The sequence below is a fragment of the Rhinolophus hipposideros genome (genome assembly GCF_964194185.1).
Source record: "Rhinolophus hipposideros genome assembly, chromosome: 18".
Taxonomy (NCBI): Eukaryota; Metazoa; Chordata; class Mammalia; order Chiroptera; family Rhinolophidae; genus Rhinolophus; species Rhinolophus hipposideros.
Window position 1 is genome coordinate 37018176 of NC_138064.1, and position 27229 is coordinate 37045404.

Genomic DNA, 27229 nt, shown 5'->3' on the forward strand with positions numbered 1-27229 from the left:
GGTTTCTTCATCTTCATACAACAACATGATTGGGAAAGATGATCCCACAGGTGTCTGTGAGCAAAGATTTCCCTAATCCTGCCTATAAACCTCCTATACGTAGCTCTCTTCCTAACCCGGCTGCTGCCACAGTCCTCAGTCTTTGTGGTATGGCTGAGAAACTCCTGCAGTCTTTTGCAAGGACTTAGTAAATTGTTAGGACATATAACACAGTAATGTAGCTCCCAGAATGTCCACACCACGTAGGAATCCCTCTTCCGACAAGCGTATACAGTTTGGGTGTTCTGTTACAGAGTTTCTTTAAATGGTTTGAGGATTGCAGTATCCATCTAGGATTCTGTGATTGAAGGTATAAGGATGAGTTCTTATTCCATTTGGGTTTTTTATTTGGTTCAAAATTAAAATAGATAGGAGGAATGGGCTCTCTTCTTCTAGGTATATTTAGGAATGAAGAAAACAAGTATCACTCTTGGAGGACTAGTGTGGTCTTGCCCAAGGCTGACACTTAAGACCTTTGGAGAGTTTTCTACCTCTAAGATTCTTTTTCTGCAGCCCCTTCTCTACCCTACTTCCTCAAGATGAAGTACAATGGGGGGGGGGGGCAATATGAGCTTGCTTTATTATCTTTGTAGTTTGTTTGTATTTTCAAACACCCCTTCTATAGAGTTCTGTAAATCAGGTCGAAGACCAAGTATGTAACCTAGGGAAAGTTACTTAAGCCTCAATTTCCTCATTTATAAAATGTGGGTAATTGCAGCTTCTTTTGAAAGCGATGTTGTTCATTAACTGCAGTACCATAAGGAAATATCTAGTGCAACACTTGGTACATACCAAGAACGTGATAAAGTTGCTTATTTACCTCACTCTCCATCTCCGCCCCTTCCATTGGGATGAATATCAAAACCAGAAAAGTAAATTGCCCAAATTCGTCTCTATTTTTATAAAGCTCTTGTTATTCCTGAATTTTTAGGCTGGACAATACTCAGTATATGAATAAAGGAATCCATGTAACATGGATAAACATTTAAAATCTAGCTTTGTGTCCAGCTTTGTCACTGGTCTCGTCCCCTGGCTGTTACGACGTAGGGTAAGACCCACAAGTCAGGTTTCATTGTTGCTTTTGGTAATTTTACTGGACAACAGGGAAGACTCTGAAGAAGCCATTTTATACCTAGGATCCTATCATGAGAGGTCAAAATTCCTCAGGGTGACTCAGCCACCACTACCCATAAGCTTTATCTTAAAATCACAATCCGGGAGAGGTTTATAGCAGTGGTTGGCAAACTACTACTCGGGACAAATTTGGCCCATTTCCTGTTTTCTGTCCACCAGAAAGCTAAAAATAACATCTATATATTTTAAATGTTGAAAAATAAAGAATAATGTTTCATGACATGAAAATTTTATGACATTCAAATTTCAGTGTTTATAAAAAAAAGTTGTATCGGGATACAGCCACACCCACTCATTTGTGTATTGTGTAGGGATGTTGCTATAATACAGTGGCCGAATTGAATAGCTGCTACAGAGACTATGGCCCCCAAAGCCTAACATATTTACTATGTGACGCTTTACAAAGTTTTCCACCCCTGGTGTAGAGCTCAGATTCCAGAGCCAGACAGCCTGGCAGCAAAGCTCAACTCTGTGTTGCTTCCATTTGGGCAAGTTCTCTCGGCTCCTGTTTTCTTCAACTGTAAAATAAGGATGATAATATTGTAGAATCTATCTCATATGAAGATTAAGCAAACACGTAAAGTGCTTAGAAGAGGGTCTAGTACACATTAGTACTACCTATGTGTCTGTTGTTATTATTAGTTGCCACAATTTTTTTCATAAACTAAAGCAGCAGCAGCTTACCAATTTGCCAGCAATAACTAAGAATTTTATTTGCAGCACCCCATTAAATTAATTCTTTAGCATTGGGGCAGTAGGAAGATGTCTAAAGTCAATCGAAATGACAATTAGCAGAGTTGTTCATCCACAAAACTAATTCTGCATACTTACAAATATTTTATATGCTATATATTTCTTTCAAACTTGAGTCTTCAAAGAGATTACACTCATCTTTGAGTGCAGCCCTCACCATCTATTCCTTGTAGTTGGTTACCTCAATCTAAAAAAAAAAAAAAAACAGACTCTAAAACAGAGGCCAAGGAACAGAATAGAGAGCCCACAAATAAATCCACACATATACAATCAACTGATCTTTGACAAGAGTGCCAAAAATACACAATGGAGAAAGAATGGTCTCTTTAAGAGAAAACTGGATATCCACGTGCTAAAGAATAAAATTGCATCCTTATCTTACACCACACACAAAAATCAACTCAAGATAAATTCAAGACTGAAATGTAAGACCTAAAACTATAAAACTCCTAGAAGAAAAGATAGGGAAAAAGCTTCATGACACTGACCTTGGCAATGGTTTCATGGCTATAACCCCTACAACACAGGCAACAAAAATAAAAATAAACAAGTGTGATTACATCAAACGAAAAAGCTTCTGCACAGCAAAGGAAACAAGAGAATGAAAAGGCAACCCATGAAATGGGAGAAAACATTTGCAAACCATATGCCTGATAAGGAGTTAGTCTCCAAAATATATAAGGAACACTGGCAACTCAATAGCAAAAGAACTAATAACTTGATTTAAAAATGGGCTAAGGATTTAAATAAACATTTCTTCAAAGAAGATATGCAAATGACAACAGATACATGAAAAAAGGCTCAAATCACAAATTATCAAGGAAATGCAAATCAAAGTCACACTGAGATATCACCTAACATCTGTCAGAATGGTTACCAAAAATAAATGAATAAATAAAACAATAGACAATAAGTGTTTGCAAGTATGTGGAGAAATTGGAACTTTTGCACACTGTCATTGGAGGCTCATCGGGATGTCCAAGACAGGACTCAACCCAGAGCAGAGGTGACTGGGTTCTTGTCTCTGAGAAAGAAAGAATTCAAGGGCGAGACAGATGTAGGAAAGAGAAAGCAATGTGTTGAAAACGAAAGTACACACTTGAGAGGAAAGTTCGGGTGAACTCAGAGAATGAATTGCACAGAGGAAGTCAGGATCAGGGTTTTTTTATCCCTCCTGGGGTGGGAGCTGATGACATCCCATTGATGTGGTTCATTTATCTCCTCCTCCTGGGCAGGACCTTCCATTTCCCGCTTTTTCTTACTTATTTGGTTCTTCCAGAACTATTACGGTGTCAGGTGCATGATGGGAGTCGTAGTTACCACAATGCAAATGACATAATAAGACATCATAATTAACTAAAGGTCAAGTTCCCCCATCATAGGAATTAGTCTTGCTGTATGAAACTCGTTCATGTTTTTCTCCAGCTGCAGGTGCCAGATACAGTCATTTGTTACCTGAGTACCATGAGGCACCTCAAGTTGTACCCTGGAGGGGGCTATCCATTTCCTAGGCTGCCTCATTTTTGGTGGGAATGTGAAATGGTGCAGCCACTGTGGAAAACGATATGGAGATTCCTCAAAAATTGAAAATAAAACTACCATATGTTCCAGCAATCCCATTTCTGGATATATATTCAAAAGAATTAAAAATAGGGTCTTAAAGAAATATTGCACATGCACGTTCACTGCAGCATTGTTCATAATAGCCAAGATGTGGAAGCAACTCAAATGTTCATCTATGGATGAATGCATTAAAAAATGTGGCATATACATACAGTGGAATGTTATCCAGTCTTAAAAAAGAAAATCCTATCATATGCTCCAATGTGGATAAACTTCAAGGACATTATGCTAAGTGAAATAATCTAATCATAAAACGACAAATACTGGATGATTCCACTTATATGAGGTATCTAAAGTAGTCAAACTTACAGAAACAGAAAGTAGAAAGGGACTAGCATTAGAAGGAAATGGAGAGTTGTTCAACAGGTATAGTTTCGGTCATGCGAGACAAAAAGATTCTAGAGCTCTGCTGTACAACACTGTGCATACAGTTAACAATACTCGTCTGTACACTTAAAAATTTGTTAAGAGGGTAGGTCTCGTGTTAAGTGTTCTTACTGTAACCGTACATGAACTTCATTTCTTTAGCATGCATTCTACTTTAATCCAAGCTAGCTTGGTTTAGCCAGATAGAACTAGAACTCTTTTCATGCTTTCCCCAGATCCTCCTACCTGTACGTATACTGTTTGTCTACTCCTTTTAATCATAAAGCCCTTAAGACATTAGGTTCCGATAAACACTGAATTTATTTAAGAATCAAGCTTTAGGTCTGTGAATCATGACCAAGACACAATAACCAAACCTCAAACTAGAATAAGGTTTTAATCAAACAAAGATAACACCTTGGCGTCAGTTACATTTCAGCTCCTGACTCATGAAAGCAGAACGGCCCCACTGACTGCATTCCCTGGTAACCGGGCCCAACAATGTCATAATCAACACCAGGAACTGAAGCCATCATCAGCTGCTCCCGGCCTTAGCCCCGACCAATCAGTGGAGCCCATGACCCCAATTCGCATCGAAACCATGATTAATGATTTCTCCCTTAAATAATCTAGACATTGGAGACCATTGGGAAGCCAGGTTTCTGAGAGCACCAGCTCACTGTGTCTCCAGGCTTGACACCAACTCCTTAAATAACCTTCACTTTCTTTGCTGAAAACTCCCACTTTTTTTTTCTTTTGGCTTGGATGGGCACAGGCAAGTGCACCCCTTGAGTCTATGATAACATTACCACAGAAACAAAGAAAGAAAATGAAAGAGAGAGAGAAGAAAAGGAAGGAGGAAAGGAGGGAGGGAAGGAGAGCGAGAGAGAAGAGAAAGAGAAAAGGAAGAGAGGGAGGAAGAGAGGGAAAAAGGAAAGAAGGAAGGAAGGAAGGAAGGAAGGAAGGAAGGAAGGAAGGAAGGAAGGAAGGAAGGAAGGAAGGAAGGAAGGAAGGAAGGAAGGAAGGAAGGAAGGGGAGAAAAGAAATAAAACCTCGCAGAGGCCAAAAGAATCATAAAATGTCTAGTCTACCTCCGTGACTGCTGTGACAATTTGAAATCGGTAATCTACTTTCTGAATCAAACATGGAACACATAATATATAGTTTATTTGATATAAGACAACAGGGGCTGTTAGAATTTTTTTCTCACATGTCAGGAGAAAACATGACGTGGGAGTCATGTATTTTGGGAGTATTTTGGGAATTTGGGTATCCAAAAAAGAAGACTTGGAGGGAAGTTATACATGAGAGGAAAACAATGACCCTAGTGAGAACACTGCGCAGGAAATTGGAATGGAGGAACCTCATCCACCATATCGTGGTGAAAAAGGCCAGTACCATGCTCAGCAGGTGGTCCAAAAACTGATGACTCAGTTTTTCTGGGCAACCTCCACAGCAAATACTGTGAACCTTTCTCATTAATGAATTTCTAAAAAGGTTAAAATTCACAAAAACATTCTGCGTGATTGAAATTACGTCAATCAAAACCAAACAGAACTCTCGTCTGAATAGCTTCAGGCTGTTCAACTGGGTGAAAAAGAAGAACGTGTGAAGTAAAGCAAACCATTTTCTGAATCACCTAAGTTCTAATCTTTCATCTTCCTGAATATTTACTAATACCCGATTGCTCTAAAAAGCAGCTGAGTAATTTTGGAAAGGGGGTTTATTTTGCCTGACTCATGCAGATACTAATTGAAACAACTCACTTTCTAAAGACGCTCTGGGCGGGACTGCCCTGCGCAGTAAAAGCCCTCTGCCCTACCCAAGCCACATCCAGCTACGCCCAGTTTAACCAGGAGATGACAACGTCCCCTAGCAAGGAAACATGCCGTTGTTGTTCAGTGAAATGTGTAACCCCAAGCCAAACGCTCCCTTGCACAATTTCTGAAGTTTATTCCTGTGTTCCAAAGGCGCTTTCATATTTTGATTTTTCAACACCTCCTCCATGCCCCTCAAGCATCTATTAGGGGCCCTCATGTATTCAGCCCCTCTCCCTCAAATATTGCACTCAGCTTAGAGCCGGTCGGCCCCGGCCAATAAAATTGCTGAAGATGAAAAACGTCAGAAAGTAGCCAAGTAGGAAGAAAAACAGAATTCCCCAGGCTCCGAGTTGATGTTGGAATGTGCCATTCGTGTCGCAGGGAGACAAGTCCCTGGTGTGAATTAATTCGCAGGTCTTAAGTCACTTACCGGGCCTTCGGTGATGCACGGCCTCGGTACCTAAGGCACAAAAAAGGGCTGGGCGCAGGCAGGGGACCGAGGCAAGAGAGAAAACCCGTGCGGGCGGCGGCTCCGGATCGCGTCCCCCGCCGGCCCGCGTGGTGCGCTCCGGGGCGGCCGGGCGGGCGGGCGGTGAGGCAGGGCGCGTCGGTGGTGGCGGCGCAGTCTGCACCATGGCGTACCCCGGGCACCCTGGCTCCGGCGGCGGCTTCTACCAAAGCCAGGTAAGTGCTGCCCGCGCGGGACTGCGGCCCGGGCGCGACCCTGGGGTCCCGGGGACGCCGAGCGACCACACTTAGCCACTCTGCTGGGGCGGCTCCCCGGACACCTCCCGCCCCCGGCTTCTCCCTGCCCGCTGCCTCGCCCCAAGCCCAGGCCATTCGGCCTCTTTCTCTGGCTCCCTCCATCTCCCTGTTCCTGCTGCCTCCCCGCGGGTGGCTACGCAAGGCCAAGGCACGGGTGGATGGCGACCCCAGAAGCCCACCCTGTGACTCTCGGACCGGCGGCGTGAAATTGTGCAAATTGGGTGTTGGCTTCCTCTCCCTCCCTCTGTGTTTCCCCTAAGAGCCAACAGCCATTTTAACCTAGAATGGTCCAGAGCTCTACCTCTCTCTTTAAAACAAGGTGACGAAGAAAAAAAAGAAAGAAAGAAAAGTCAAGGAAGGACCGCCAGAGTAAAAGCTCTCCGAGCAGAAAGCCGCCTCGCCTGGCTTCTGGGATGCGCGTTGTCGTGGAAACTGTTTCCAGGAATATTCCCTCGTGGCGAAATAGCCCAGCCGAGACACACCTTACCCTCCCTGGCAACAGCTGTTTCAAAATGCTTTGAAAATACCATAAACGCTATAAAAAAAATTAAGCTCTGCTCATCAATTGTTGCCTGGGTTGCATTTACCTTAGTAACCTGCAGGTTAATAGGGGTTTTTAAAGTTGCTTCACTTACGCAGATGTCACTGTCAGGACAATTCTTTTTGGTCCAAGCCGCCAGTTTTTTAAAATTAGATTGGAGTGAGAATGGAAGAAAGAGGTAGAGTGAGTGCAGTTAGAGTGTGCCCGGTGGTGGGGAGGTAAATGAAGAGAAGGGCAGGTCATTGCCTGGCTTTGCACAAAGGCACTCGGTGGTGAAAAAATAAAACTTGGTTCAGCGATATGATGCCGAATTTGTGTTTCCTGTTTTACAGTATGGAGGGGCTCCCGGAGGGCCTTCGTTTCCCGGACAAACTCAGGATCCGCTGTATGGTTACTTTGCTTCAGTCGCTGGACAGGTTAGCTTTTCTCTTTAATACTAGAGAATGGTCAGAGTCTACATTTGTATTAGCCTGTTACAGTGGCACAGAAAAACTACCTTTCCTCTGGAAAAAGAATCCCTTTGCTTCTGCAAAAGAAAAAAGAGAAAGAAGGAAACTTATAGTCACGTATTTCTGAGTTTTCAGAACAAATTAGGACAAAGTGTTACTGGTGTTTATATTAGTTCCATTCAGAACTAAACTTGTGATTGAATTAGTGTCAGGTTGAACAGAATAGGGGGTTATGAATATGTGTTAAGATCTGTAAGATAGAAAGATGTCTTTAGAACTGTTCTAAAGATGTCTTTAGAACTCGATTGTCAGGATCCAGGGTGGTTTCCAGAGAAGAAATTCTGTATCTGGTGAACATAAACCCCTGTTTGCACAACTGAAAGGCATGTACTAGTAATTCTATAGCCAGATATTAATGGACACTTTCTTTGGGTTAAATTTGATTGTTAATGAATTACCCCCTTAGGAAATAGGTATTTACGGTAAAAACCCACCAGCTTCAAAATAAGAAAGTTACTACTCTTTTTTACTATCAGGAAGTTAATCCTGTGAACAGTTTACTTTCTGTTTGATGCAAATGCTGTTACTAGGTCAGATCTTCTATGTCCTTATTAGGTGTTGTGGCCTGTTGACCCAAAGAGGGGACGAAGATTTGCTCCCCAAGACCTTTTACTTCTCTACATTTTGAGTTATTTGACAGGTGCAGGTGGTGATTGAGAGGACATTTCCCTAGCTCACGTGGTCACTGTGTATGGTTAATATGCTGTTGATATAACCCAGACATGTCCAGAGGGAATGTTTGCTCAGATGAATTCAGTTTAGCTTTGTTTTGATCAAAAGCTAGAAGTAACACAATCTTCATGTGAAAATGCCATAGAATATTATGGGATAAAAACCTAAGACCACCTTTTAGAATAGCACTCTAAGAAATGCAGTTTGAGAAATTGAGTGGAAAATTGAGTCTAAAACTGAAAGAGCTTCCCAGTAAGTATCTGCTTGATCTGTTAATGATCTGTATCTTTGAAACCACAAGACACAGCAAAGCTCAATACTCACTTTCTTAGATTGCCTGTGCCTCCATCCCTGTAAGTGACCCCATCTGCTTAGCTTTCAGCAGCCCTGGCCTGTATCAGCATAGCCATAGTCTTTCAAATTGTTGATCATTCTGCTCACTTAGCACTTATAATACCCATGGACTTAGGTGTTTTATTTTAAAACTCCTAAAAGTAACATATATCTAATTCTGACCTAGAATAGCCTCTGGGAACTTAAGTAATTGGGGCCTGAAAAAAAACATACACCCATTCACATCATAAGCAAGGTGATCACAAAGGTCTCTTGCTCTGTCTCTCTCTCTGTTTGAACCAAGCTTTTTATTTACTCATGTCAGCTGTGTACCCCGCTCTCCCCTCTCCCCCAAAAGCTAGAAGGAGGTTTTTAAGATTTTTAAGCAACTACATTATTTTAAAATGCTTAACTTTGGCATGTTCCTAGCAGAGTAAGGGAAGAATAGTTCGACAGAAACTGGTTTTATTCATTCATTAAAAAATATGTATCATAAAAAAATCATGTATCAATAGAAGAAACTGAATTCACCTCAGTGTTTTATTAAAAGAAAAACCTTGTACTGAGAATGTTTATGCCCAACCTAATTCAGGAATTTAGAGGAAACGATGACAGATATTGCCAATACTAAAGTATAGATGTGAGCAGCTGTCCGACTTTGTTAATTCTTGTGTAATAATTATTTAAAACAGAGTCTGAAATTGAACTGCCACTTAGATATTAAATGTGTTTTTTTATGGCCTCAATTATCCACTTGTGCGAGTGGATGTAACAATTTGTCTATCTTTCAACATGAAATTATTTTGGGAAGTAGGATGAGGAAAAGAATGCCTATTTTTGGAAGGCATTCCTTAAGAAGTCTTATGCATGCTAATACTCCTTTTCTTGTTTTTATTCCTGCATTGAAGACTGAAAGTAAACAAAAAACTAGGAGGTACAAATTACTATTGTGATTCCTCTTCCTATTTTTCCCCCCCAAAAGGATGGGCAAATCGATGCTGATGAATTGCAGAAATGCCTGACTGAGTCGGGCATTGCTGGAGGATACAAACGTAAGTTGACCCTCCCAAAGTTTCTCGGGTACTCTTGCATTTCATATGTTAGCTGTTACTTGTAATTACAGACTTCAAGGAAACTGAACTTTTCTGATCCAGTAACACGTAGAATTTCAAAAGCTAAACTCAGTGTATTATTTCAAAATGTGAATTTGAAAACAGGTCTTAAGAAATCAGTCCACACTACTTGCCAGTTAATTGGGTTTTTTTGGATTTGAGTTCCACGTGTCTGGAACCATTTGAGGCAGAGACAGTTTATGTGGCCTCCACAGAGGACCAGTTAAGGTGCTGAAGTAAAATATGCCAGGTCAGGTGTCATTAATGATAGGCGTGTCGATGAAAGAATGTTCAGCCTGTAGAAAAGTTTCGTAAGAGTTTGTATGAGCCAAAATTTTGAGGACATGTGCAGTAGCAAAATCGCAACAGATTGAGAACGCGCCCCGGAGACTGGCAGTTTGGCAGCTTATTTTATACATTAGATTCAAAGGAGGAGATGTAAGGAGGGTTACATGAAACCATTGGTGGTAGATTAAGGGGGCAGGTAAAAGCAAAGCGGGGAAATCTCTGGGATTGGATAAAAAGTAAAATGGAGAGGGCATACTTCTTTTACATTTGTGGTAGGTACAGGATAGTTCATAATTAACATTTACAGCACAGAGAGATGGTATTCGGGCAACAAGATAACAGTGAGAGGTTCTGTAGTCTGCTCTGCTCTGACCTTGTGCTCGTGCCTGGGGTTGTGCCTTCAAGGGGTCAAGGAAAGAAAATTACTCTGACATTTCAAAGGTATGTTATCCTAGATGCATAATAACAATGTAAGGTAAAGACTGACCTTTCCTAAGGAAGCTGGAAGACGGGACTATCCGCCTTGGCCTGCCCAGTTAGGAATCCTGTGTGGTGGGTTACTTTTGGACACTGAGCTTGGCAGGCCATGTGCTCTCTAGTATCTTCTTAGGTTTATTACATAGCCCCTTTTTTATTCATACTGCCTAACATGTACTGCTGTTTGCTAAGAGCTTGCTTTATGCCAAGCCTGGTGGCACTTAGGGCTTACAGTGTCTGGCCCTGCGCATGTGGTGCCTAAGTGGCCTGTCCTTCACCCCTGGTTCTGAGCGGTTGGTCCTGTCCACCACCCCTGGTCCTCTGGTCCTCAGAGAACTAGTTCTGCACTTCCGGTCTCTGAGCTGCTGGAAACAGGAATGCTTGTCATGACATTCAGCAGCTCTTTCCTCCTTCCACTAAAGACAATGTGTTTGGACTAAGTAGGGTACGCCCTTCCTAATTCCTAAACTCTTTCCTAGTCCTCCCACCCCTTCCGCCGATCCTCACAGAATGGATGTGCTGCCTTGTAATTCAGCACTTAGACCACCTTCCTGCCTTGTGAGCTCTCTGCCATGAGCTACAGACAGGGAACCACTGCAAAGATGCTGCATCCTGGCGGGCTTCTCATCACTCACGTGATCTTGACCATGACAGGGTCGAGAGGATTGTCTTGACTGAAGTGCCGTAGCTGCTGACTTCTTTGCCAGTTGCTGATTGAGGCAGGACGGAAGCCCCAACTTCCTAGTACACTCTCAACTAAAATGCTCCGACTACAATCCACACCCCAGGATGTAGAGTGGCAGCTTTTGACCATGTGACTTGTCTATTTACTAGCTGGCTCTCTTTTTAAACTGTTTGCATTTCTGTTTTTATCATTCTTTGTTTTATGTGACTTCAGTATCCTATTAATATTTCCTCGTTGGGGGAATTAATATAAAAAAGGAACCTTTTGCATTTCTGTCATGTAATCTGGTCCTAAACAAAAGAAGCGCTTTCTAGATTAGGGGATTTTTTTTTTATTATTATTGTAGGCAGTACATTGTTAATTGTTAACCTTAAGCAGATCGGGCTAGTGCACAAAGGTCTTCGAGCAGGGTTCATAAAACTGAGCTGTATCACAGCGTACACCATTATTCTATTCTCTTTCAGTAGAAGGTGTGGTAGATTTCAAAATCTGACTAACAGAGTGGGTTGTATATCCTTGGAAAGCATGCCTTTTAAAAATTTCCTTTGAGAAAGCCTCATTATTGATTGCCTTAGGTCATTGAGCTATAGAGAAGACAGTTCCTGAGTCATCAGGACCATGGGATTGAATTAATTTGCTTACTGTCATCTGGTGGTGGAGGCTGTAAGGCACCACAAAGCCATCCTGCATGAGAGTTATCCGAGTGAGTTTTGCAATACAGAAATCATACACTAATGGGTCTTTTAAACCCAGCTTTCAAACCAAAATAGCACAGGTAGCGGGTGGGGGAGATTCTCCAGCCCAGTACCTGCAGGCACCTTCTTAACCAGTTTAAAAGGAAGTTGTCACACCGAGAGGTGGACTTAATGAGGGCAGTTGCTCTAGTCTGTAAGACAGTAATTCAATTCTCTTTTTTCCTTGAGTGTAGTTGTTCCTCTGTGGCACAGTTGAGAAATACAACTGGAGGTGGGGCTTTCCTGCTAGGTCTGTTATATTGTGGATTTCTACTAGAAGGAAAGATGTTTGAGGCATTCTAGTAAAACGAACAGGAGAAATAGTAAAATTACAGCAAAAATTATTTTGAAATTATTTAAAATAGAATTAGCATTAATAAAAACTATTTGTGGGGGGAAAAAATACAAGTAGAATTGAGCAAGCTTCCTCACCCAAACTTACTAGACATCAACATTCTGGTTCATTAGAACTGTCTGTAATGGTGAATTTTCTGTTTGTTCACTGCCCATCTCATTCCCTACCTTTTAAATCCTCACAAAAAATCAACCAGATTTCTTTTCTTCCTGACACACAGCTCTAACCTGTCAACTCTCTCCCTCTAAAAATCTGAGTAGCTCCTTGGTGCCTACAAAACAAAAGCTAAACAGCTTAGTGGGAATTTAAGATCCTCTGTAATACAGCCTCATTAAAAGGTACTTCCTCCCACTTCCTTTGTCTGCCCTGGACTTTGCTTCTCTTTGCTTATGCTGGCCCCTAGCTCTACTTTGCTGTCACCAAATGTCTCCCATCTTTCTATCACTCACGGCTTGGCTTAAGTGCTACTTCTTCTATGAAGTCTTTCCTTACTAGGAGGGAACCTCTCCTCACCACCTCCTGGTACTTTTGGTGCCTGTTACGGTTTGTCACTGTCTCTCTTGACTAGAGTTTTATGTGCACATGACTTGTCTTTTCGTTAGATTGTTGCCTAGGGCAGAATCCAGTTTCGTACTTTTAAAATCTCCATTTTTCTTGATATACGGAGCCTGGCACGTAATGAGTATGTAGTAATAGGCATTTGTCAGTTCATGAGTATGGAAGATCTTCTAAAATGGAAAAATCATAGTCTTATATTCTTATTGGTATTTTGACTTAAGATTGGTATTTGACTTAAGGGATTATACTTAACTTGTAAGTATCAGTAAAAGATTTTGTTTAAAAACCAAATCCACTTTAGAGGCTTTGAGCTTTCTTCAGAGGGATGAGGGCATTCCATCTCATCCATTCATTCACTTATCCAGCCAACACATTTTTAATGGACACCCACCATTTGCCACATGCTAGGGTGTGTCAACACAAATAATGCTTGTGGGACTCTGAAAAGCACTGAGATAAGTGAAGTACAGAGGCTGTGGCATCATCTCTGTGAGGGGCACATAACCCAGACAGAAGTCAGGAAAGTTTTCTTTGCAGAACTGATATCTAAACTGAGAAGAAATGAAAGTCGAGCAGAAATCAGACAGAAGTGAGTGGCATAGGGAAGTTGTGTTCTAGGCACATAAAACAGCATGTTCAAAAGACCCAGAGATGAAAAGGCGTGGTTCAGTGAGAAATTCATCATGAAGATAGTGTGTTGGGGTTGAATAAAGCATAGGAAACTGGCTGCACTGGGAAGATATGTGTATGACCTTATGTGCCAATTACGGTGTTTGGACTTCATCCTGGGAGCAGTGGAACACCTCTACTGGGTTTTATATAGAAGACTGTGTACTATCCTGGCTGTGAGATAAAGACCAAATTGGGGGACATGAGTGTGGGGAACATGGAGAGTCAGGGATAAGTGTTAGGTGGCCACTGGAGTCATACAGCTGAGAGAAGTGCTCACTAAACCAAGGAAGTGACAGTGGAAATGATGGAGCCTAAAGCTATCTAGAAGTGTAGGAAAGTGTTGCCTCCTCTCACCTCAGAGAATTTTATCTGTGGATTAGGTGGAGATTGAAGGACCAAAATAGAAAGAGTCCTAAATCTTTTATTTCAGATTCCAAGATATGCCAAACACAGGAATCTGTTAAAAGTGGAAAACCTGTAGTTTGTGCTGTTTGGAGACATTACAGTAGTAAGAGTTAGGTCAGTTGTGTTTTAAATTCAGTTTGGTTAGAGATAAAAACAAAGCTAGTAAGAGCTGTAAAAAAAATGTTAGTTCTGTGTACATGCTCACAAACTTGCAGAATTTATGCTAGCTTTGCCTGTGATCTTGTCACTTCTGCCTTCTAATCTTACAGTTTCTTTGTACCTAGATAGTATTTCCTCAAAGTCGTTGATTCCCATTAACACAATGTAAGATGCAAGGAATCCTTATTAATTTGCTAATGCTCAGGTAGATTATCAATAGGCCATTAGCCAATAAGCGTGTTCTATTTGGATGTCTGAAAATGTATAGAAATGCCCTCTGAACACCCTCAAACTGGAAGTAAACTAGAAGGGCTTCTGAACAATGGCTATCGCTAAATCGGTCATTGGGTCTTACTCCAGAGCACTCTCATTTAACACAACTCTAGTCAGTGTATTTATCTGGTTTCATATAAAAGCTTATTATATATGAAAAGAGGTCAAAGCTGTTTGAGGTAGGAGTTTACTATTGCAGTGCCTGACATTAGAAGAAAAAGAAAAAAAGATGACTAGACAAAGAACTAGCAAACGAGCTATTTGTAGTCAATTATGAGTAGCTACAAGCACCTGGACCTTCTCACTTACCATGGTGAATATAATACATTGTGATTCATTATGGTGAATTGAACTCACTATGTTACAGTTTCAAAGACGAAAAAGCATATAATATTTTTTAAAGTGTATATTATGGAAAACTTTAAGCCGATCCAAGAATAGAGATAATTGCACATTGAATTTCTATGTCCTCCTCACTCAGCTTCAACAGTTGTCAATGTATTGCTATTCTTGTTTTATCTGTAACCCTGCCTGTTTTCTTTTGGAGAAAATTCCAGATACCTTATAAACATTCATTTCACCTACAAACAACTTCAGTGTATACTTTTTTAAAAGATAAGGATGCCTTCTTTTTTCCCAACTTCAAAACCATAATCACACCTAAAAATATTAACAGTATCATGCAATACTTTTTTTAAAAAATGTGTATAATGTTAAAATCAAACTTGTGTTCTAGAAGGAATCATATCTGGAAGAAAAATGTACTTAAAGCTCCACATAATTTAGTTCCACATAAATTGAGTAACGTATAAAAAGTGTATAAATAATCACATTCCTAATTAATTTGAATGTATCTAATGTAATGTGAATTTTTGAAATTGTATTAATATGAACTTTTCTTGATTTGATAGCTTTTAACCTGGAGACTTGCCGGCTTATGGTTTCAATGCTGGATGTATCCTTTACCTTGATTACTGTCTATAGAGTATTTTTTCTTAACAAAAACTTTCTTCTTAAAGGAATTCATCTAAGAATTAATACCCACTAAGTACAGAGTGACACATGACCACAAAGAAGTTTTCTGAAATCATTGGCTTTGAAGATGGAGTTTGGTGTAAAAAGGAAGGAAACTTTAACCAGAATGTTGGTTATTCGAGAATTCAAGGAAGCATCCGAGAAGACAAGTATAGAAATCCAAGCGGTCCGGGAAGCTTTTTTGCTTTAATGATGATTACCCTGTGTGACTCACACCTGAGCTTCAGGCAGTGGGATTTTTCCAGTCCTTAATTACAGCTCAGAGAGATCTGTCAGGCACAGTGGGATTTTTCACAGCATGATCGTTGGACTCAGTTTAGCTAGTTCTGACCCTACTGTGCCTTCCATCTCAGCTCCTTTTCAAAAGTGAAAACCCCGGTTCTGGGAGGGCTTATCTAGGGAGTGGTAAGGCCAAAACGCTCCCCAGGACACAAGGTAAGCAGCATCTCTTGGGACACCCACAAGGTGCAGCCCAGTTCCAGTAACAAGGCTGCATTTCACATGTGACTCAGCATGGCCACGTTATTTCCTTGTCATCACATCACGCAGATTGTCTTTTTCCCCACAAAGCATATACTCAGAGCTTTTTCTCCATAGGCCCTTTTTAGTATATCATTAGAGCATCTTTTTATTGTGTCATACCAAAAAGAACGCCTGACGTTTTCCACCTTCTTAGCAAAAAGAACATTAAATGTCCTTATCCTTGATCTTTGATTTAATCACTAGAAAATGTTGCTCCCCCAAAAAAGAAAATATATTCCAGTCCTTAATTCCAGTTCAGAGAGATCTGTCAGGCACAATGGGTTTCAGTGAATTTAAAGAACTGTGGTCTGTACTGAATGGCTGGAGACAACACTTCATCAGTTTTGACAGCGATAGAAGTGGAACAGTGGATCCTCAAGAACTGCAGAAGGCCCTGACAACAATGGGTGGGTATGGCCGACTCCAACTTCATGGGTAGAAGGAATTTTATTTTTTTTTTAATTTCTAAAACTACCGTGTTTCCTCGAAAATAAGACCTAGCCGGATCAGCTCTACTGCGTCTTTTGGAGCAAAAATTAATATATGTAACCTGGTATGTTATACCGGGTAGTATATGTACCCGGTATATTATGTTATACCGGGTATTATATTATATTTCAAATATATTATATTAGACAAGGTGTTATATTAAAAGAAGACCGGGTCTTATATTAATTTTTGCTCTAAAAGACGCATTAGAGCTGATGGTCCGGCTGGGTCTTATTTTCGAGGAAACACAGTAAGTGCTACATGAAGCCAGTTTCTATTTTCTAAAAGTAGTGTGTACTCATAATTAAAATGAGTACTCTCAGTCTTAAAAAATTGTGCGTGCTTACTTTTAATTGTCTCTTTGTAATCCTTTAACTTTTTTTTTTTGCTGGATGATTTTTCTTTCCTCAGGATTTCGGTTGAGTCCCCAGGCCGTGAATTCAATTGCAAAACGATACAGCACCAATGGAAAGATCACCTTTGATGACTACATAGCCTGTTGCGTCAAACTGCGAGCTCTCACAGGTGTGTTCTTTGAGGTGGTGTCATCTCCATAGGCCAAGAAACCACAGTTTTTATAACATTTCACTTCTCAGTACTTCTGAACTTTTATTGTCCCACTCTCCTTTTGTTCCCCAAACTTCACTGGCTTTTTAACATTGCTATTAAGCATATCTAGCAGAATAATTCTTTTTGTTCCGAAATATTTTCAGATTAGTAAGTCATTTGCCATTAAAATAATCCTAACTGAATTTAACTAACATGTTCCAGAACATAAGAAACTAATTTTTTGATCAGAATATGAACAGTAGTCTGTGATTTCTCCCTAGGATGGGAAACATTTGAAAAGAATGAAATTACTCATTTGTAGCTCTTTCCTAATTCCTCCTTTTGGAGGTTTAAAATGATGTCATCTGTTTCAGGTCTATTTCTTAAATGAGGAGATATTAATAATCCCCACTTTTCTATTCCCTCCATTCTTTGTCTTTCTTTTGTATATCTTTTCTTACTCCATTCCTCCCTTTTCGTTTTACTCTTTTTAATATCTAGTTTTATAATTTTTTGTATCCTAACAAAATTTGAGGGCAGTTCTTTTGTGTTTTGTTTTTTTTTTTAATGTAAGTAAATCCCTTTCAATAGGACAAAACTGAAATAGGTGGAATATTTTATTACAGCCTATGTGTCATATTAGGGACTCCATCCATCTATTCCTTAATTAAACAATATCTATATTCTTAAGAAGTTTGATATTCTTGCTTCATCACCAGTAAGTAATGGCCTCGGAAGTCACACAGCTTCTGCTGATTTTTGGGATAAGGTGTTTTCTTCCAGGTCCACTCTGAAAAAGACAACTGGCCAACTTCCCCACATTGTATTACTTTGCTCCATATTAAATCTATTCATATTCATATAGCTGGCTTCTTTGCTTTGGTCTATTCTTTATGTTGTCTGCTTTATACAGTGTAAATGTTACTGCAGTTTGAACCCAATGCCAAAACATTGGTTTTAATTATTGTGAGTTCAGATCAGATGTTTAAAAAACATGTAAATTTCACTGGTGTTTTACAGACAACTTTCGAAGACGGGATACTGGTCAGCAAGGTGTTGTGAATTTCCCATATGATGATGTAAGTCTTTGTAAATTCAGAACTGAATAAATAAAATGTACACCAAATGGACATCCCTTTTAGTTAGCTGTTAGAGCACCTTAAGGATGCCAGAGGGCAAGCAAGGCTTAAATGATCACAAGGCTCAAAATGATCAAAATTTATTGGTTTCATTTATTATTCCTCTTATAAATGGACCACTGTTTGCTTTGCATTGAAAGGCCTGGGTGAAAGCCCAGCTTGTCCTACTCTTTAGTGGGGTCCCTCAGGCAGGTTTCTTCATTGCTCTGAGACTGAGGAAAGAGGAAGTACTAATAATGCCTTCTCCCCTAAGCTGTTTTGAGATTTCAGTCAGAAATGTCTTTGAAAAACACCATGCAGATGTTGTTGTGTCTGCTTTTGCCTTCATTTAAACAATTCATCTCAGACATTGAGAAGTAATTTTAACAGCTCAAAGCTGTGCTTGGCACACCCGTGCTCTTCATTGAGTACATCAGGCCCAAACTGAAGTCATAATTCACAGCAGTGTATTTACTTGGCCATGTAACTGCTGTGAAGGTAACCAAGTACCATCTTTGATGGCAGTAGTTGGATATACTTAACAAAGGTAGGGAGATGTTTAGTTGTTTCCATTTTTTGTTCAGCCATTGATAAATTACTTTTAGAATGTAAATCACTGTGATAACTGAATATTCTAAAATGTTTCTCCATTACAAAATACCAAGATACACATGTATTCAGTTTAGCAGCTGCCATAGTTATGAGTACAAAGACTTGTGTAATAAATATGGTTATTTCTCCTTAAAGATGTGTTCTCTTCAGTGTGCAGCTTCTCAGGTGACAGTCAACTACTGTTTCCATAGAGGTGGCCTGCGAAGTGGAAAGTGCACAGGCCTTGGACTCAAATAGGGCCACTTAAGAGCGAGCTAAATATCTTGATCCTGAGGCTCCTTTTCCCTGAAATAGGGATAATTAGCTGGCTTTACAGGAATGCTGCAAGGATTCGCATACACAGTTCCTCACTGGTGTTGGAAAAGTGAAAAAGAAAATTGATAGAAAAAGCAGTTCAGTGGTGTGTGTTTAGCGGTGAAACAAGCAGACATTGCACAGCCCGTACTGATGCTACTAAATTGGGGTTTCTGGATTGCAGAACAGCCAAATAGTCTGTTTCTGTGCATGCTACACTTTAATGACTTAGGTGGATTCTAAAGGAATAAACTGTTTAAAGGAGCTCTGTTAGAGTAATGGGGTAATCCGGTGCAGTTCAGATGTCCCCACGTGATACAGCCCTATAAACCCAACTGTTACTGATATTTCAATAGGTACCTTTGACCATGCCCATTTCTAGAGTCTTCGACATTATTTGGAATTTAAAGAAGTCTTTATCCATTAAGCCTCTTACCCTCTAAAAAGCTTCGATGTGAGAAACCCACTGGATTTTATTAGACGGCTTCCCTCAAAAAAATGAACTTTTCCATATGTCATGTACTCGTATTTTATAAAGGATTTTTAAATTCATGATTTGAATTAGAATCCCAAAATGTCAGCTGCCTAAACTGAGGTAGGGCGTGTTAAGTGTTGAGAGATCTGCAGCGTAACGCCGGCCTTCCTCTCTTTCAGTTCATTCAATGTGTCATGAGTGTTTAAATCCAGAGGAAGCTATGCGGACGTCGTTGACCTTCCAGCTGGAGTTCTCGTTTGCTTTTACTCCTTGCCTTCAGCAATGTGTAAACTCACATCCCTACTTTTCCTTAAGAATTGTTGTAAAGGTTTATTACTTTCTGTACATCTGAAGTTGTCTTTTAGTTTAGGTAATAAATTCTTTGGAATTTTATAAATAGATCAAGTCTGTTCCATCATTTAGAACTTCCTTGAGCCATTGTCATGCGCCTTATTTTCTTGCTAAACCTCTTATGCAAATTTAAGTGTGCAGAATGTTTAAGGTACGTTCTGTATTTATCACTATAGGATATTAAAACCTTGTCATCAGACTACAGCTATTGTCATCCCGCTCTTAGAAGGGCTTTTTCATGGTATGGAGTGTTCTTAGTACGTAAAACTGTGTAGACCTACTTGGATGCAAAACAAAACAAAACAAAAAAAAACACCATGGTAATTCATGTCAGGGTTCCTTAGTGGAGACGTAGTGCAGCCTTTAAGGCTTACAGGTGTTTTGATGGCTGTATGAATGGACGGGGACCATAAGTGATGATTTTTGCCTCTTGAAAATCTATTGAATAATTTGAGTGGCAAATACCATTCTGTCACCATGATTCTCTTTGTCATCATCAATGTTAACTATACTTAAAAACCTTGTACATTATGAGCTTAACTATGTAAAAAAGAAAATTGACAGAAAAGACAAAAGGGAATATATGAAAATATTAACTATGGTTATTTTTGACTGATAGGATTCTGGGTGATTTTAATTTCCTTCGTAGGTTTCAGGATTTTCCAAGTTTTCTATAAAGATGTTAATTTTTTAAATACTGACACTTCCCATTTTGATATGCCATGTATTTACACTTACATTAAAAAAAATAATATACACAGCAAAAGGCCTGGAAAGAGTTTACCAACTGCTCATGTGACTGCCACTGGGAGTCAGGGAATGAATTTGAGTTCATTTGTTCCTATTTTCTGCATGTTCTCTGATAAGCAAATATTAACATTTATACTGGAACCCCCGCCCCCCTTTTTTTAAGTAAGATCTGGATTCTAATACTGGCTGTGCCTCTTACTAAATACATGGTTTGATCATTTTAGATAAACTCAGAGCCTCAGTTTCCCCATCTTCGAAAATGAGGTATTGTTATCTTGGGGGGGGTAGATTTGAATATGAAAATATGTGTTGGTGTAATAAGCACCAATAATGTTTCTGTTTCTTAAAATTTAAAGCTGGCTTGGTTTTGCTTTTTTGTGCAAGAGAGCTTAACATAAAATAATGAAATTGGTCTACTTTTTTCCCCTGCCAGCAGAATACCTAATTTTAGGGTACAATGTGAGAGTTACTATTCTGATAATCAGTTAGATGTCAACCAATGCAAATAAAACATTTCTACGCATCTTCAGCCTCATTTTCAAATATTGCTAAAATATATTCACTTTATAAATATTTATTCAACCCTAACTTACATATTTATGTCAAGGAGTCACACCTGGGCTACATATTAGAATGTGAGGCAGCCTACTTTGTATCATGTGGTGTCGAGGTTCCATTCCTGATGTGTTGTCTGTGAGGCCACAAAGCTTGGCTTGAGCCTGAGCTGTCCAGAAAAGGGCCATCGAGGACTCAGAACCAGGAGGCAAGGAACTCTCTCCGAGTCACAGCTCCTGCTGTTTGCTCCAAACTCACCAGGATCCTCTTAGGAAGTCACAGTTTAAGGAAAGGATCGTTTCCTGAATAACTAGAACATGGTAAGGAAGCAGGCCTTTGCTGACCCAAGCTTATGGGCCGTGTTTGGACCATCCTCCTGCTTTGATGAGTCCCATGCTGCATCAACCATGGTTCTGAATTTGTTTTCATTAAATGCTCAAGTATTACAAAACCATGTCTCTGGAAATAATCCAATTTTAATTATTGAAACCTTGTAGCATGTCATCTTCTCTCTTCCACTTTCTACTTTCACTCTTTCTGAAAGCATGGAGCATCATCTTTAGTATGTCCCTGCAGTTAGAAAGTTTCCTTCCTCTTGACAGATTTAACGTATCCATCCCCTTTCTTCGATTACAGCCAAAGTCTTCATTACAAGTGAATCTCGTATTGCCTTATTTGAATTTTATGTTGGGTTCTGTGTTGCATTCATTATATGCTTGCAGTGCAGACTCACCACTTTCTTTGAACCTGTTGCTTGGTCTGAAAGCATCTAGTTGGAGCATGGTTTGGTTGAGCTCAGACTTGCATACTTCATTTCGAGAATGAAGTTCCTCAAATAACCTTAAGATTTAATTTTGGAGATAACGTGCTTCAGGCTTTTGGCTTCAGGAGATCATGAGTTAAGTACTCAGAACCCTTTTCAAGCACCTCCATTGGGTGTGGCTACAGGAGGCCTGGTGCTTGCCTGGGGGCCGTGGCTTAGATTTGCAGCACAGCACTTTTACTTTCCTCCTCCCAGCTCTCACTCCTGTGGAGTGGAGGCTCATGTCAGCGTGTTCCAGGGGGAGCTATCAAGTCCATGTGATGGCATGTGAGTAAAACTGCTGTTCTCCTTGAACTAGACCTTGCTTTCACGCAGCTGAGTGTTACTATATCAGTGTTCATCTTAACTATTATATATGCCTACAATAATATAAATACAAGAAATGGAGCTATATGTAATCATAAGATTTCTTTTTTTTTTACTGTCTTAATAAATATGCAAACCCTTAGTCAACAACTTCTATTTTTCTCACATATAACTACTTTTTTCTGCAGCAGACTATGAGCTGAAGACAAGGGAAGTACAAGTGCCAGGGTAAAAAGACTGGTGGGTGAAATGCCTGCTGGGAGATGAGGCGGCAGCCAGGTGGAACAATTTTCAGTCAATGAACTCATGAACCTAAGCTGAGCCCATCCAAGGCCCATTGCTTTAGAATCTAACACAGGTGAACTTACATAGAGCCCACCATTGCCTGGGCTCTAGGTCAGGACATAGGAAATCGATCCTTGTTAGGGTCAGGGAGAAAGTGGAAAAGATGAGGCAGAGCAGGTGTATAAAGAGTGGAGACCCTGCCTGCCACCCAGCTGAGGAAATTATCCAACCAATTAAGCATTCAGGCTTTACTGAAGGATTGTACTGATGCTGAAGGTCCATTCTAGAACAGCATGCAACAGAGAAGAAACACCCCCTAATGTTACCCCTACTAAGCTCTTGAAAGAAACTAGCTGGGAGAAAAATACGATTAAAGGGAGTTATGCATCAAAATAACATACATCTTTTATTGAAAGTCACTTTATTGTTACAATGAGAGTAGCATAGAAAACGGGGGTATCTTATTAGCTTCAGAAGTAAATACTAATAAAATTGTGCCAGAAATTTAAACCTCAAGTTACAGTGATCTTTACAAACAGCAAGATTGTGTTGACCCACAATATAAGTGCGACTGTATAACTTGAGCAGCCATAAAAGAAATCACGCTCAGGAAAGCAGTTGCCATACACATTTCAGTTGATGTTTGCCAAAACCCAGTAATTTTTAAAATAGCTTAAGAACCTGAAGTGTGGCAAGGCAGAGAGAATGTCCTGTTCAAACGAAGCCGATCTAAAGATATACACATGCTTGATTACCTGGTTACCGGACCACAAAGTGACATCCACTGCCCGCAGGCACCACCCCTGAAAGATGACTGGAAAATGCTAGTACAGACCTACCTTGGCTAACATAAATGATGTTTAGGTAGAACGCCCAGTTTCAAAAAAGCTGTTGTTTTAGGACTCTAGATTGGAGGGGCAGGTCTTCCAGCTAGGTAAAAAGAGTATATGCTTAGCTATCCTGAATAAACCTTTTGTTAAGTACTTTTGAAGTTAGTGTTAAAAAAAAAATCCATACAAAACAAAGGTCTTGGGTCATTTTTACCCATTATAAAGACTGGCTGTTAGAATCAGTTTGGTTTTGTGCTGGATTAGAAAAGAAAAGTGGGGTTTCTAATCAGGCAGTGATACACATGTAATTTAGCAAGAACTCTTATTACTGAATAAATATTAATTTATAACAGCACTTTCTGTATTGTATTATCTGGTAAAATTTAGCACCTGTGTTTAAATATTTGGGGGCTATTGGCATTGTTTTAGAGCTTGACCATAGAAACACAAATCTACATGTGAAACTTCACAAAGCAGATAAGCCCTAAATTTCAGCTTAGTATATGTGTATACGCATTTTGTAACTTGAGAAGAAAATGCCCTTCATAAACTCTTTGAAAACTTCATTGATGATTTTGTAAGCGCATTATCTCAACAGGATTACTAGTCTCATTGTATGCCTTTTTGTAAAAAACAAAAAAAAACATACATTTTCCCTGGTTTTGCTTTCAAGAATCCCTGAAAACATGAAATGACGATGCCCTTGAGAAAAACCCTGGCAGCCTTCAAACACCTCCAGGTACAATGCAGGTTCTGTGAAACATGCAACAGGTACACAGCAGGCAGCTGTGACTGGCACATCCTGGCCTGGACCATAAAGTATTTATACAGCCAACACTCAGTAGAACTGCAAAGGACACAGGCCTGTTTGTCCGTAAGCACTCAGCATTGCTCTCCCCACCATCCCCAGTGGCCATCTTGTGTTCTAAGCACTGCCTATGGATTTCCATTCTGCTCCAATGCCAGGACTCAATGCCCCATGACCTCCCAAGGTTCCTTCTTATCTTCCCTCAATCCTGAAACATCCCGAGGACCAATCTGACGTCCAAAGTTGCACAATCCATGCCTAGGTGCCAACAGGACATGACTAAAGGTGCCTCTCCCCCCTATTCTGCACCCTATGGTTCTCTCAAGTGCCAATTTAAGCAAAGAAGGGACTTACCTCCATGCTAGTAGAAGTTCTAAAACAGGAGAGAAAGGCTGACAGCTACTGGAAGGGAGAGTGACTGAAGGGGAAGTAGGGAGGGAGCGGAAGCAACTCTCTCTCAACCCCCCCAGGGAGGCTCTGGATGTAATGGACAAAAATACCAGGCAGGTGTTTCTTTTTTAATGTTGTGTTTTTCTACCTATCAACTGAACCAGAAGATGCTCCATTTTTGGGTACTCTTGACAAAGCAAGAATAAAATGTAACAGAAATATTATCCCGATTTGTAAGGTCCCCCTGCATCTTGGTATGCTCTGCACCTGCAGCTGTGGAAATGCGCCTCTTGGAATTAAAAGCACCTGCCCACAGAGCATGAGCCAAGGGCTGCCCTCAGGTGTGGCTGCTCTCCCCTCCACCTCTCCCACCTCACACAGCCAGTAGGGCTGCTGCCTCTCAGCCGATTATCACAAGAATGGGCTGGCCACCACACAGTCCAGCAAATAGTAGCTGTTTGTCAAAGTCCTTAGCTGTCCTATGCCCCAGGAAAACTGCATCCAAACTCAGAGTAGTCCCACCAAGTCAGAAAATATCTCAGAGGGGGAAAAAATAAAAAGTTTGAGCCCCAAATTAAGCTCGATTCCAGAGAAATGTTTGCTGCCTACATATTTTAAGCCAGTAGAATGAGAAATTCATCTTGACACCACTTAAGAAAAAAGAAGTATTTGGGTAGCAGTTTTAGAGAAAAACATAGAAGTGCAAGGAAAAAGACCATTAGGAGCATTAAATAAAGTAGGTATTATGCTACAAATGAGACTCTGAGCATTTCATGCCAACTTACCAACTGTTAGGATGGCATTTGAAATACGCTACCATAGGGGTGTCCACAGCAGCAGCCGGCAGTGGTGTCCTAACCGGGCTATGACAGCAGGCCTCTGAACTCCCTTCATTCATTCCTTCATCCCTTCACTCAGCGCTGCACTTTGTGCTCCCATGTACTTTGCAAGCTACTGGATAGCCCTCCAATAAATTCCTTTCCTTGAAGTAAAACAGAGCCTTCTCTTTAGGTAAAGATTCATCATCATGTTGAATAACACAAGGAAATGGCTAAAGCGTTAAATGTATAAAGTAAAATAGAACTACATGACAGCAAGAAATGAAGAATGGATGAAATAAATGAACAAATGTGATTTTGAAACATGGAAAGAAGTGAATAGAAATACTGTTATTTCCTCTGGCCCACAGGTAACTATACAAAGTAAAGAACAAAATCTAAAATGGTAAGAGGTACTGGGATCACAGATAGAATTAAATTATGTAAATCTGCAAGGCACTCAACCAAAAAAATGAGAGGAAAAAAAGACTTCTTTGAAAGTGCAGAGAATATCTAATTTTATCTTTTCAGCAACTTCTTTTAGACACCCTATCAATCTTATGTTCAGAAATGTATGCTGGACTGACCTTATGTATAATCATAATTTTAAAGGCCTTTTTAAAGCAAGAGGGGAGAGAAAGAGCGAGAGCGAGAGACTATTATTATCACTTAATAAGCACCTATATCAAAATATCAAAATATGTTTTAACCCTACATTTACTTTATTAATCAACTTTTATTTTTTTTAAGGAACAGCACTGGGTTTCTTAAAAAAAGAAAAATATAGCAACTACAACAAATTGAAAGCCCTCATTCTGCTGCACTGTTTGAGTTCATTCCTTTCCACAGATTGCATGTGACCTGTGATCACAGTCTAGCTAGGAGACACCAGAGGAAGACACCACTTCCTGTCTAAAGAAAGAGTGGCTGGACACAGAGACCAATTGGTCTGCCCAGTCAGTTCCTTCAGGGCCCCCTGGGACCCCACACCTTCCTGCTGACACTCTGAGTGGAGAGATTTAAGTGTTTCTTTAAATCAAAGTTTACTACCACACTGTTCTAGCTATGGATTAAATGGAATATCTCAGGCAGCAGGGCTGTCAACCTGAAGTCTTACCTATCTACGCACAAAACTTCAGAAAGAGAGGAAAAAGGCATACAATGGGACCTAAAGGCCAAATAACTGCTCTTCTCTGCTTAGCATAGTAGTCCCCTAGCAGACTGGGGATATAAATAGTAGTTGCATGACAGAAAGGGCTATGTGACCTCAAGGTTCCTCTCCAAAATAGAGGTTCAAAAACATAATAAGAATGTTGTGCTTGTGTTTAGTGTCATGGGTCCATTCTCCCTGCCTCCATGAATGAAAGTCATCAATATTTTGATTTAATACAGCTGGACCACCAACCATGAGTACACATATAGGGACTTCTCAAAATTATCCACTAAGATTGTAAACTTGCCAAAGAATTCTGCAAATGGCTATAAGAATGTTTAAATATTCTTAGAGTAGATACCCAGAACACAACATTAATGCTACTATAAAATCATAATCTCTCTGCAAATGAAACACTTTTCATTCAGTTCCACATGAAGATTGGTTATTACCAAGGAGCATAACTATAAACTACGTATATACCCTCTAGAACAAGCATGTCTCCCAAAAGGCACATAATAATGATTTTCACTTGAAAGAATAATTTTCATGAAAAAATAATTGAGAAGATGAGGAAAGAGAGAGAGGGGTGAGGCGATCTGTTGACTACCTAGCTAACCATCTGCGGATGCTCTCACATTAGGCCTTGCGTAACTGTAACTAGGAAGCATATATACACGAGGTTCCTTACATTCAAATCTATAAATTCTTTTATAGTCAAAATAAACCTTATAACATTAGCATTTTATACACTCAATACCAGAAAACATTCAATGCACATAAAAGTGCTCTT

The 27229-nt window shown here is 40.1% G+C and overlaps 1 protein-coding gene across 2 annotated transcripts; it reads left to right on the forward strand.

Annotated features, from left to right (window-relative positions):
- The first annotated feature begins 5771 nt into the window (after positions 1-5771).
- On the forward strand, positions 5772-19915 carry SRI (sorcin). 2 transcript variants are annotated; one of them, XM_081079344.1, is made up of 8 exons: positions 5772-6419; positions 7374-7457; positions 9538-9607; positions 15185-15228; positions 16090-16237; positions 16731-16844; positions 17889-17947; positions 19547-19915. In XM_081079344.1, exons 1-8 carry the CDS (start codon positions 6369-6371, stop codon positions 19571-19573), a joined length of 597 nt encoding a protein of 198 aa, XP_080935470.1. In that variant the 5' UTR covers positions 5772-6368; the 3' UTR covers positions 19574-19915. The 2 variants fall into 2 exon arrangements, with proteins under 2 accessions (XP_080935470.1, XP_080935469.1); XM_081079343.1 differs by lacking the exon at positions 19547-19915 and having other exon boundaries at positions 6088-6419; positions 17889-17992.
- Positions 19916-27229: the final 7314 nt, after the last annotated feature.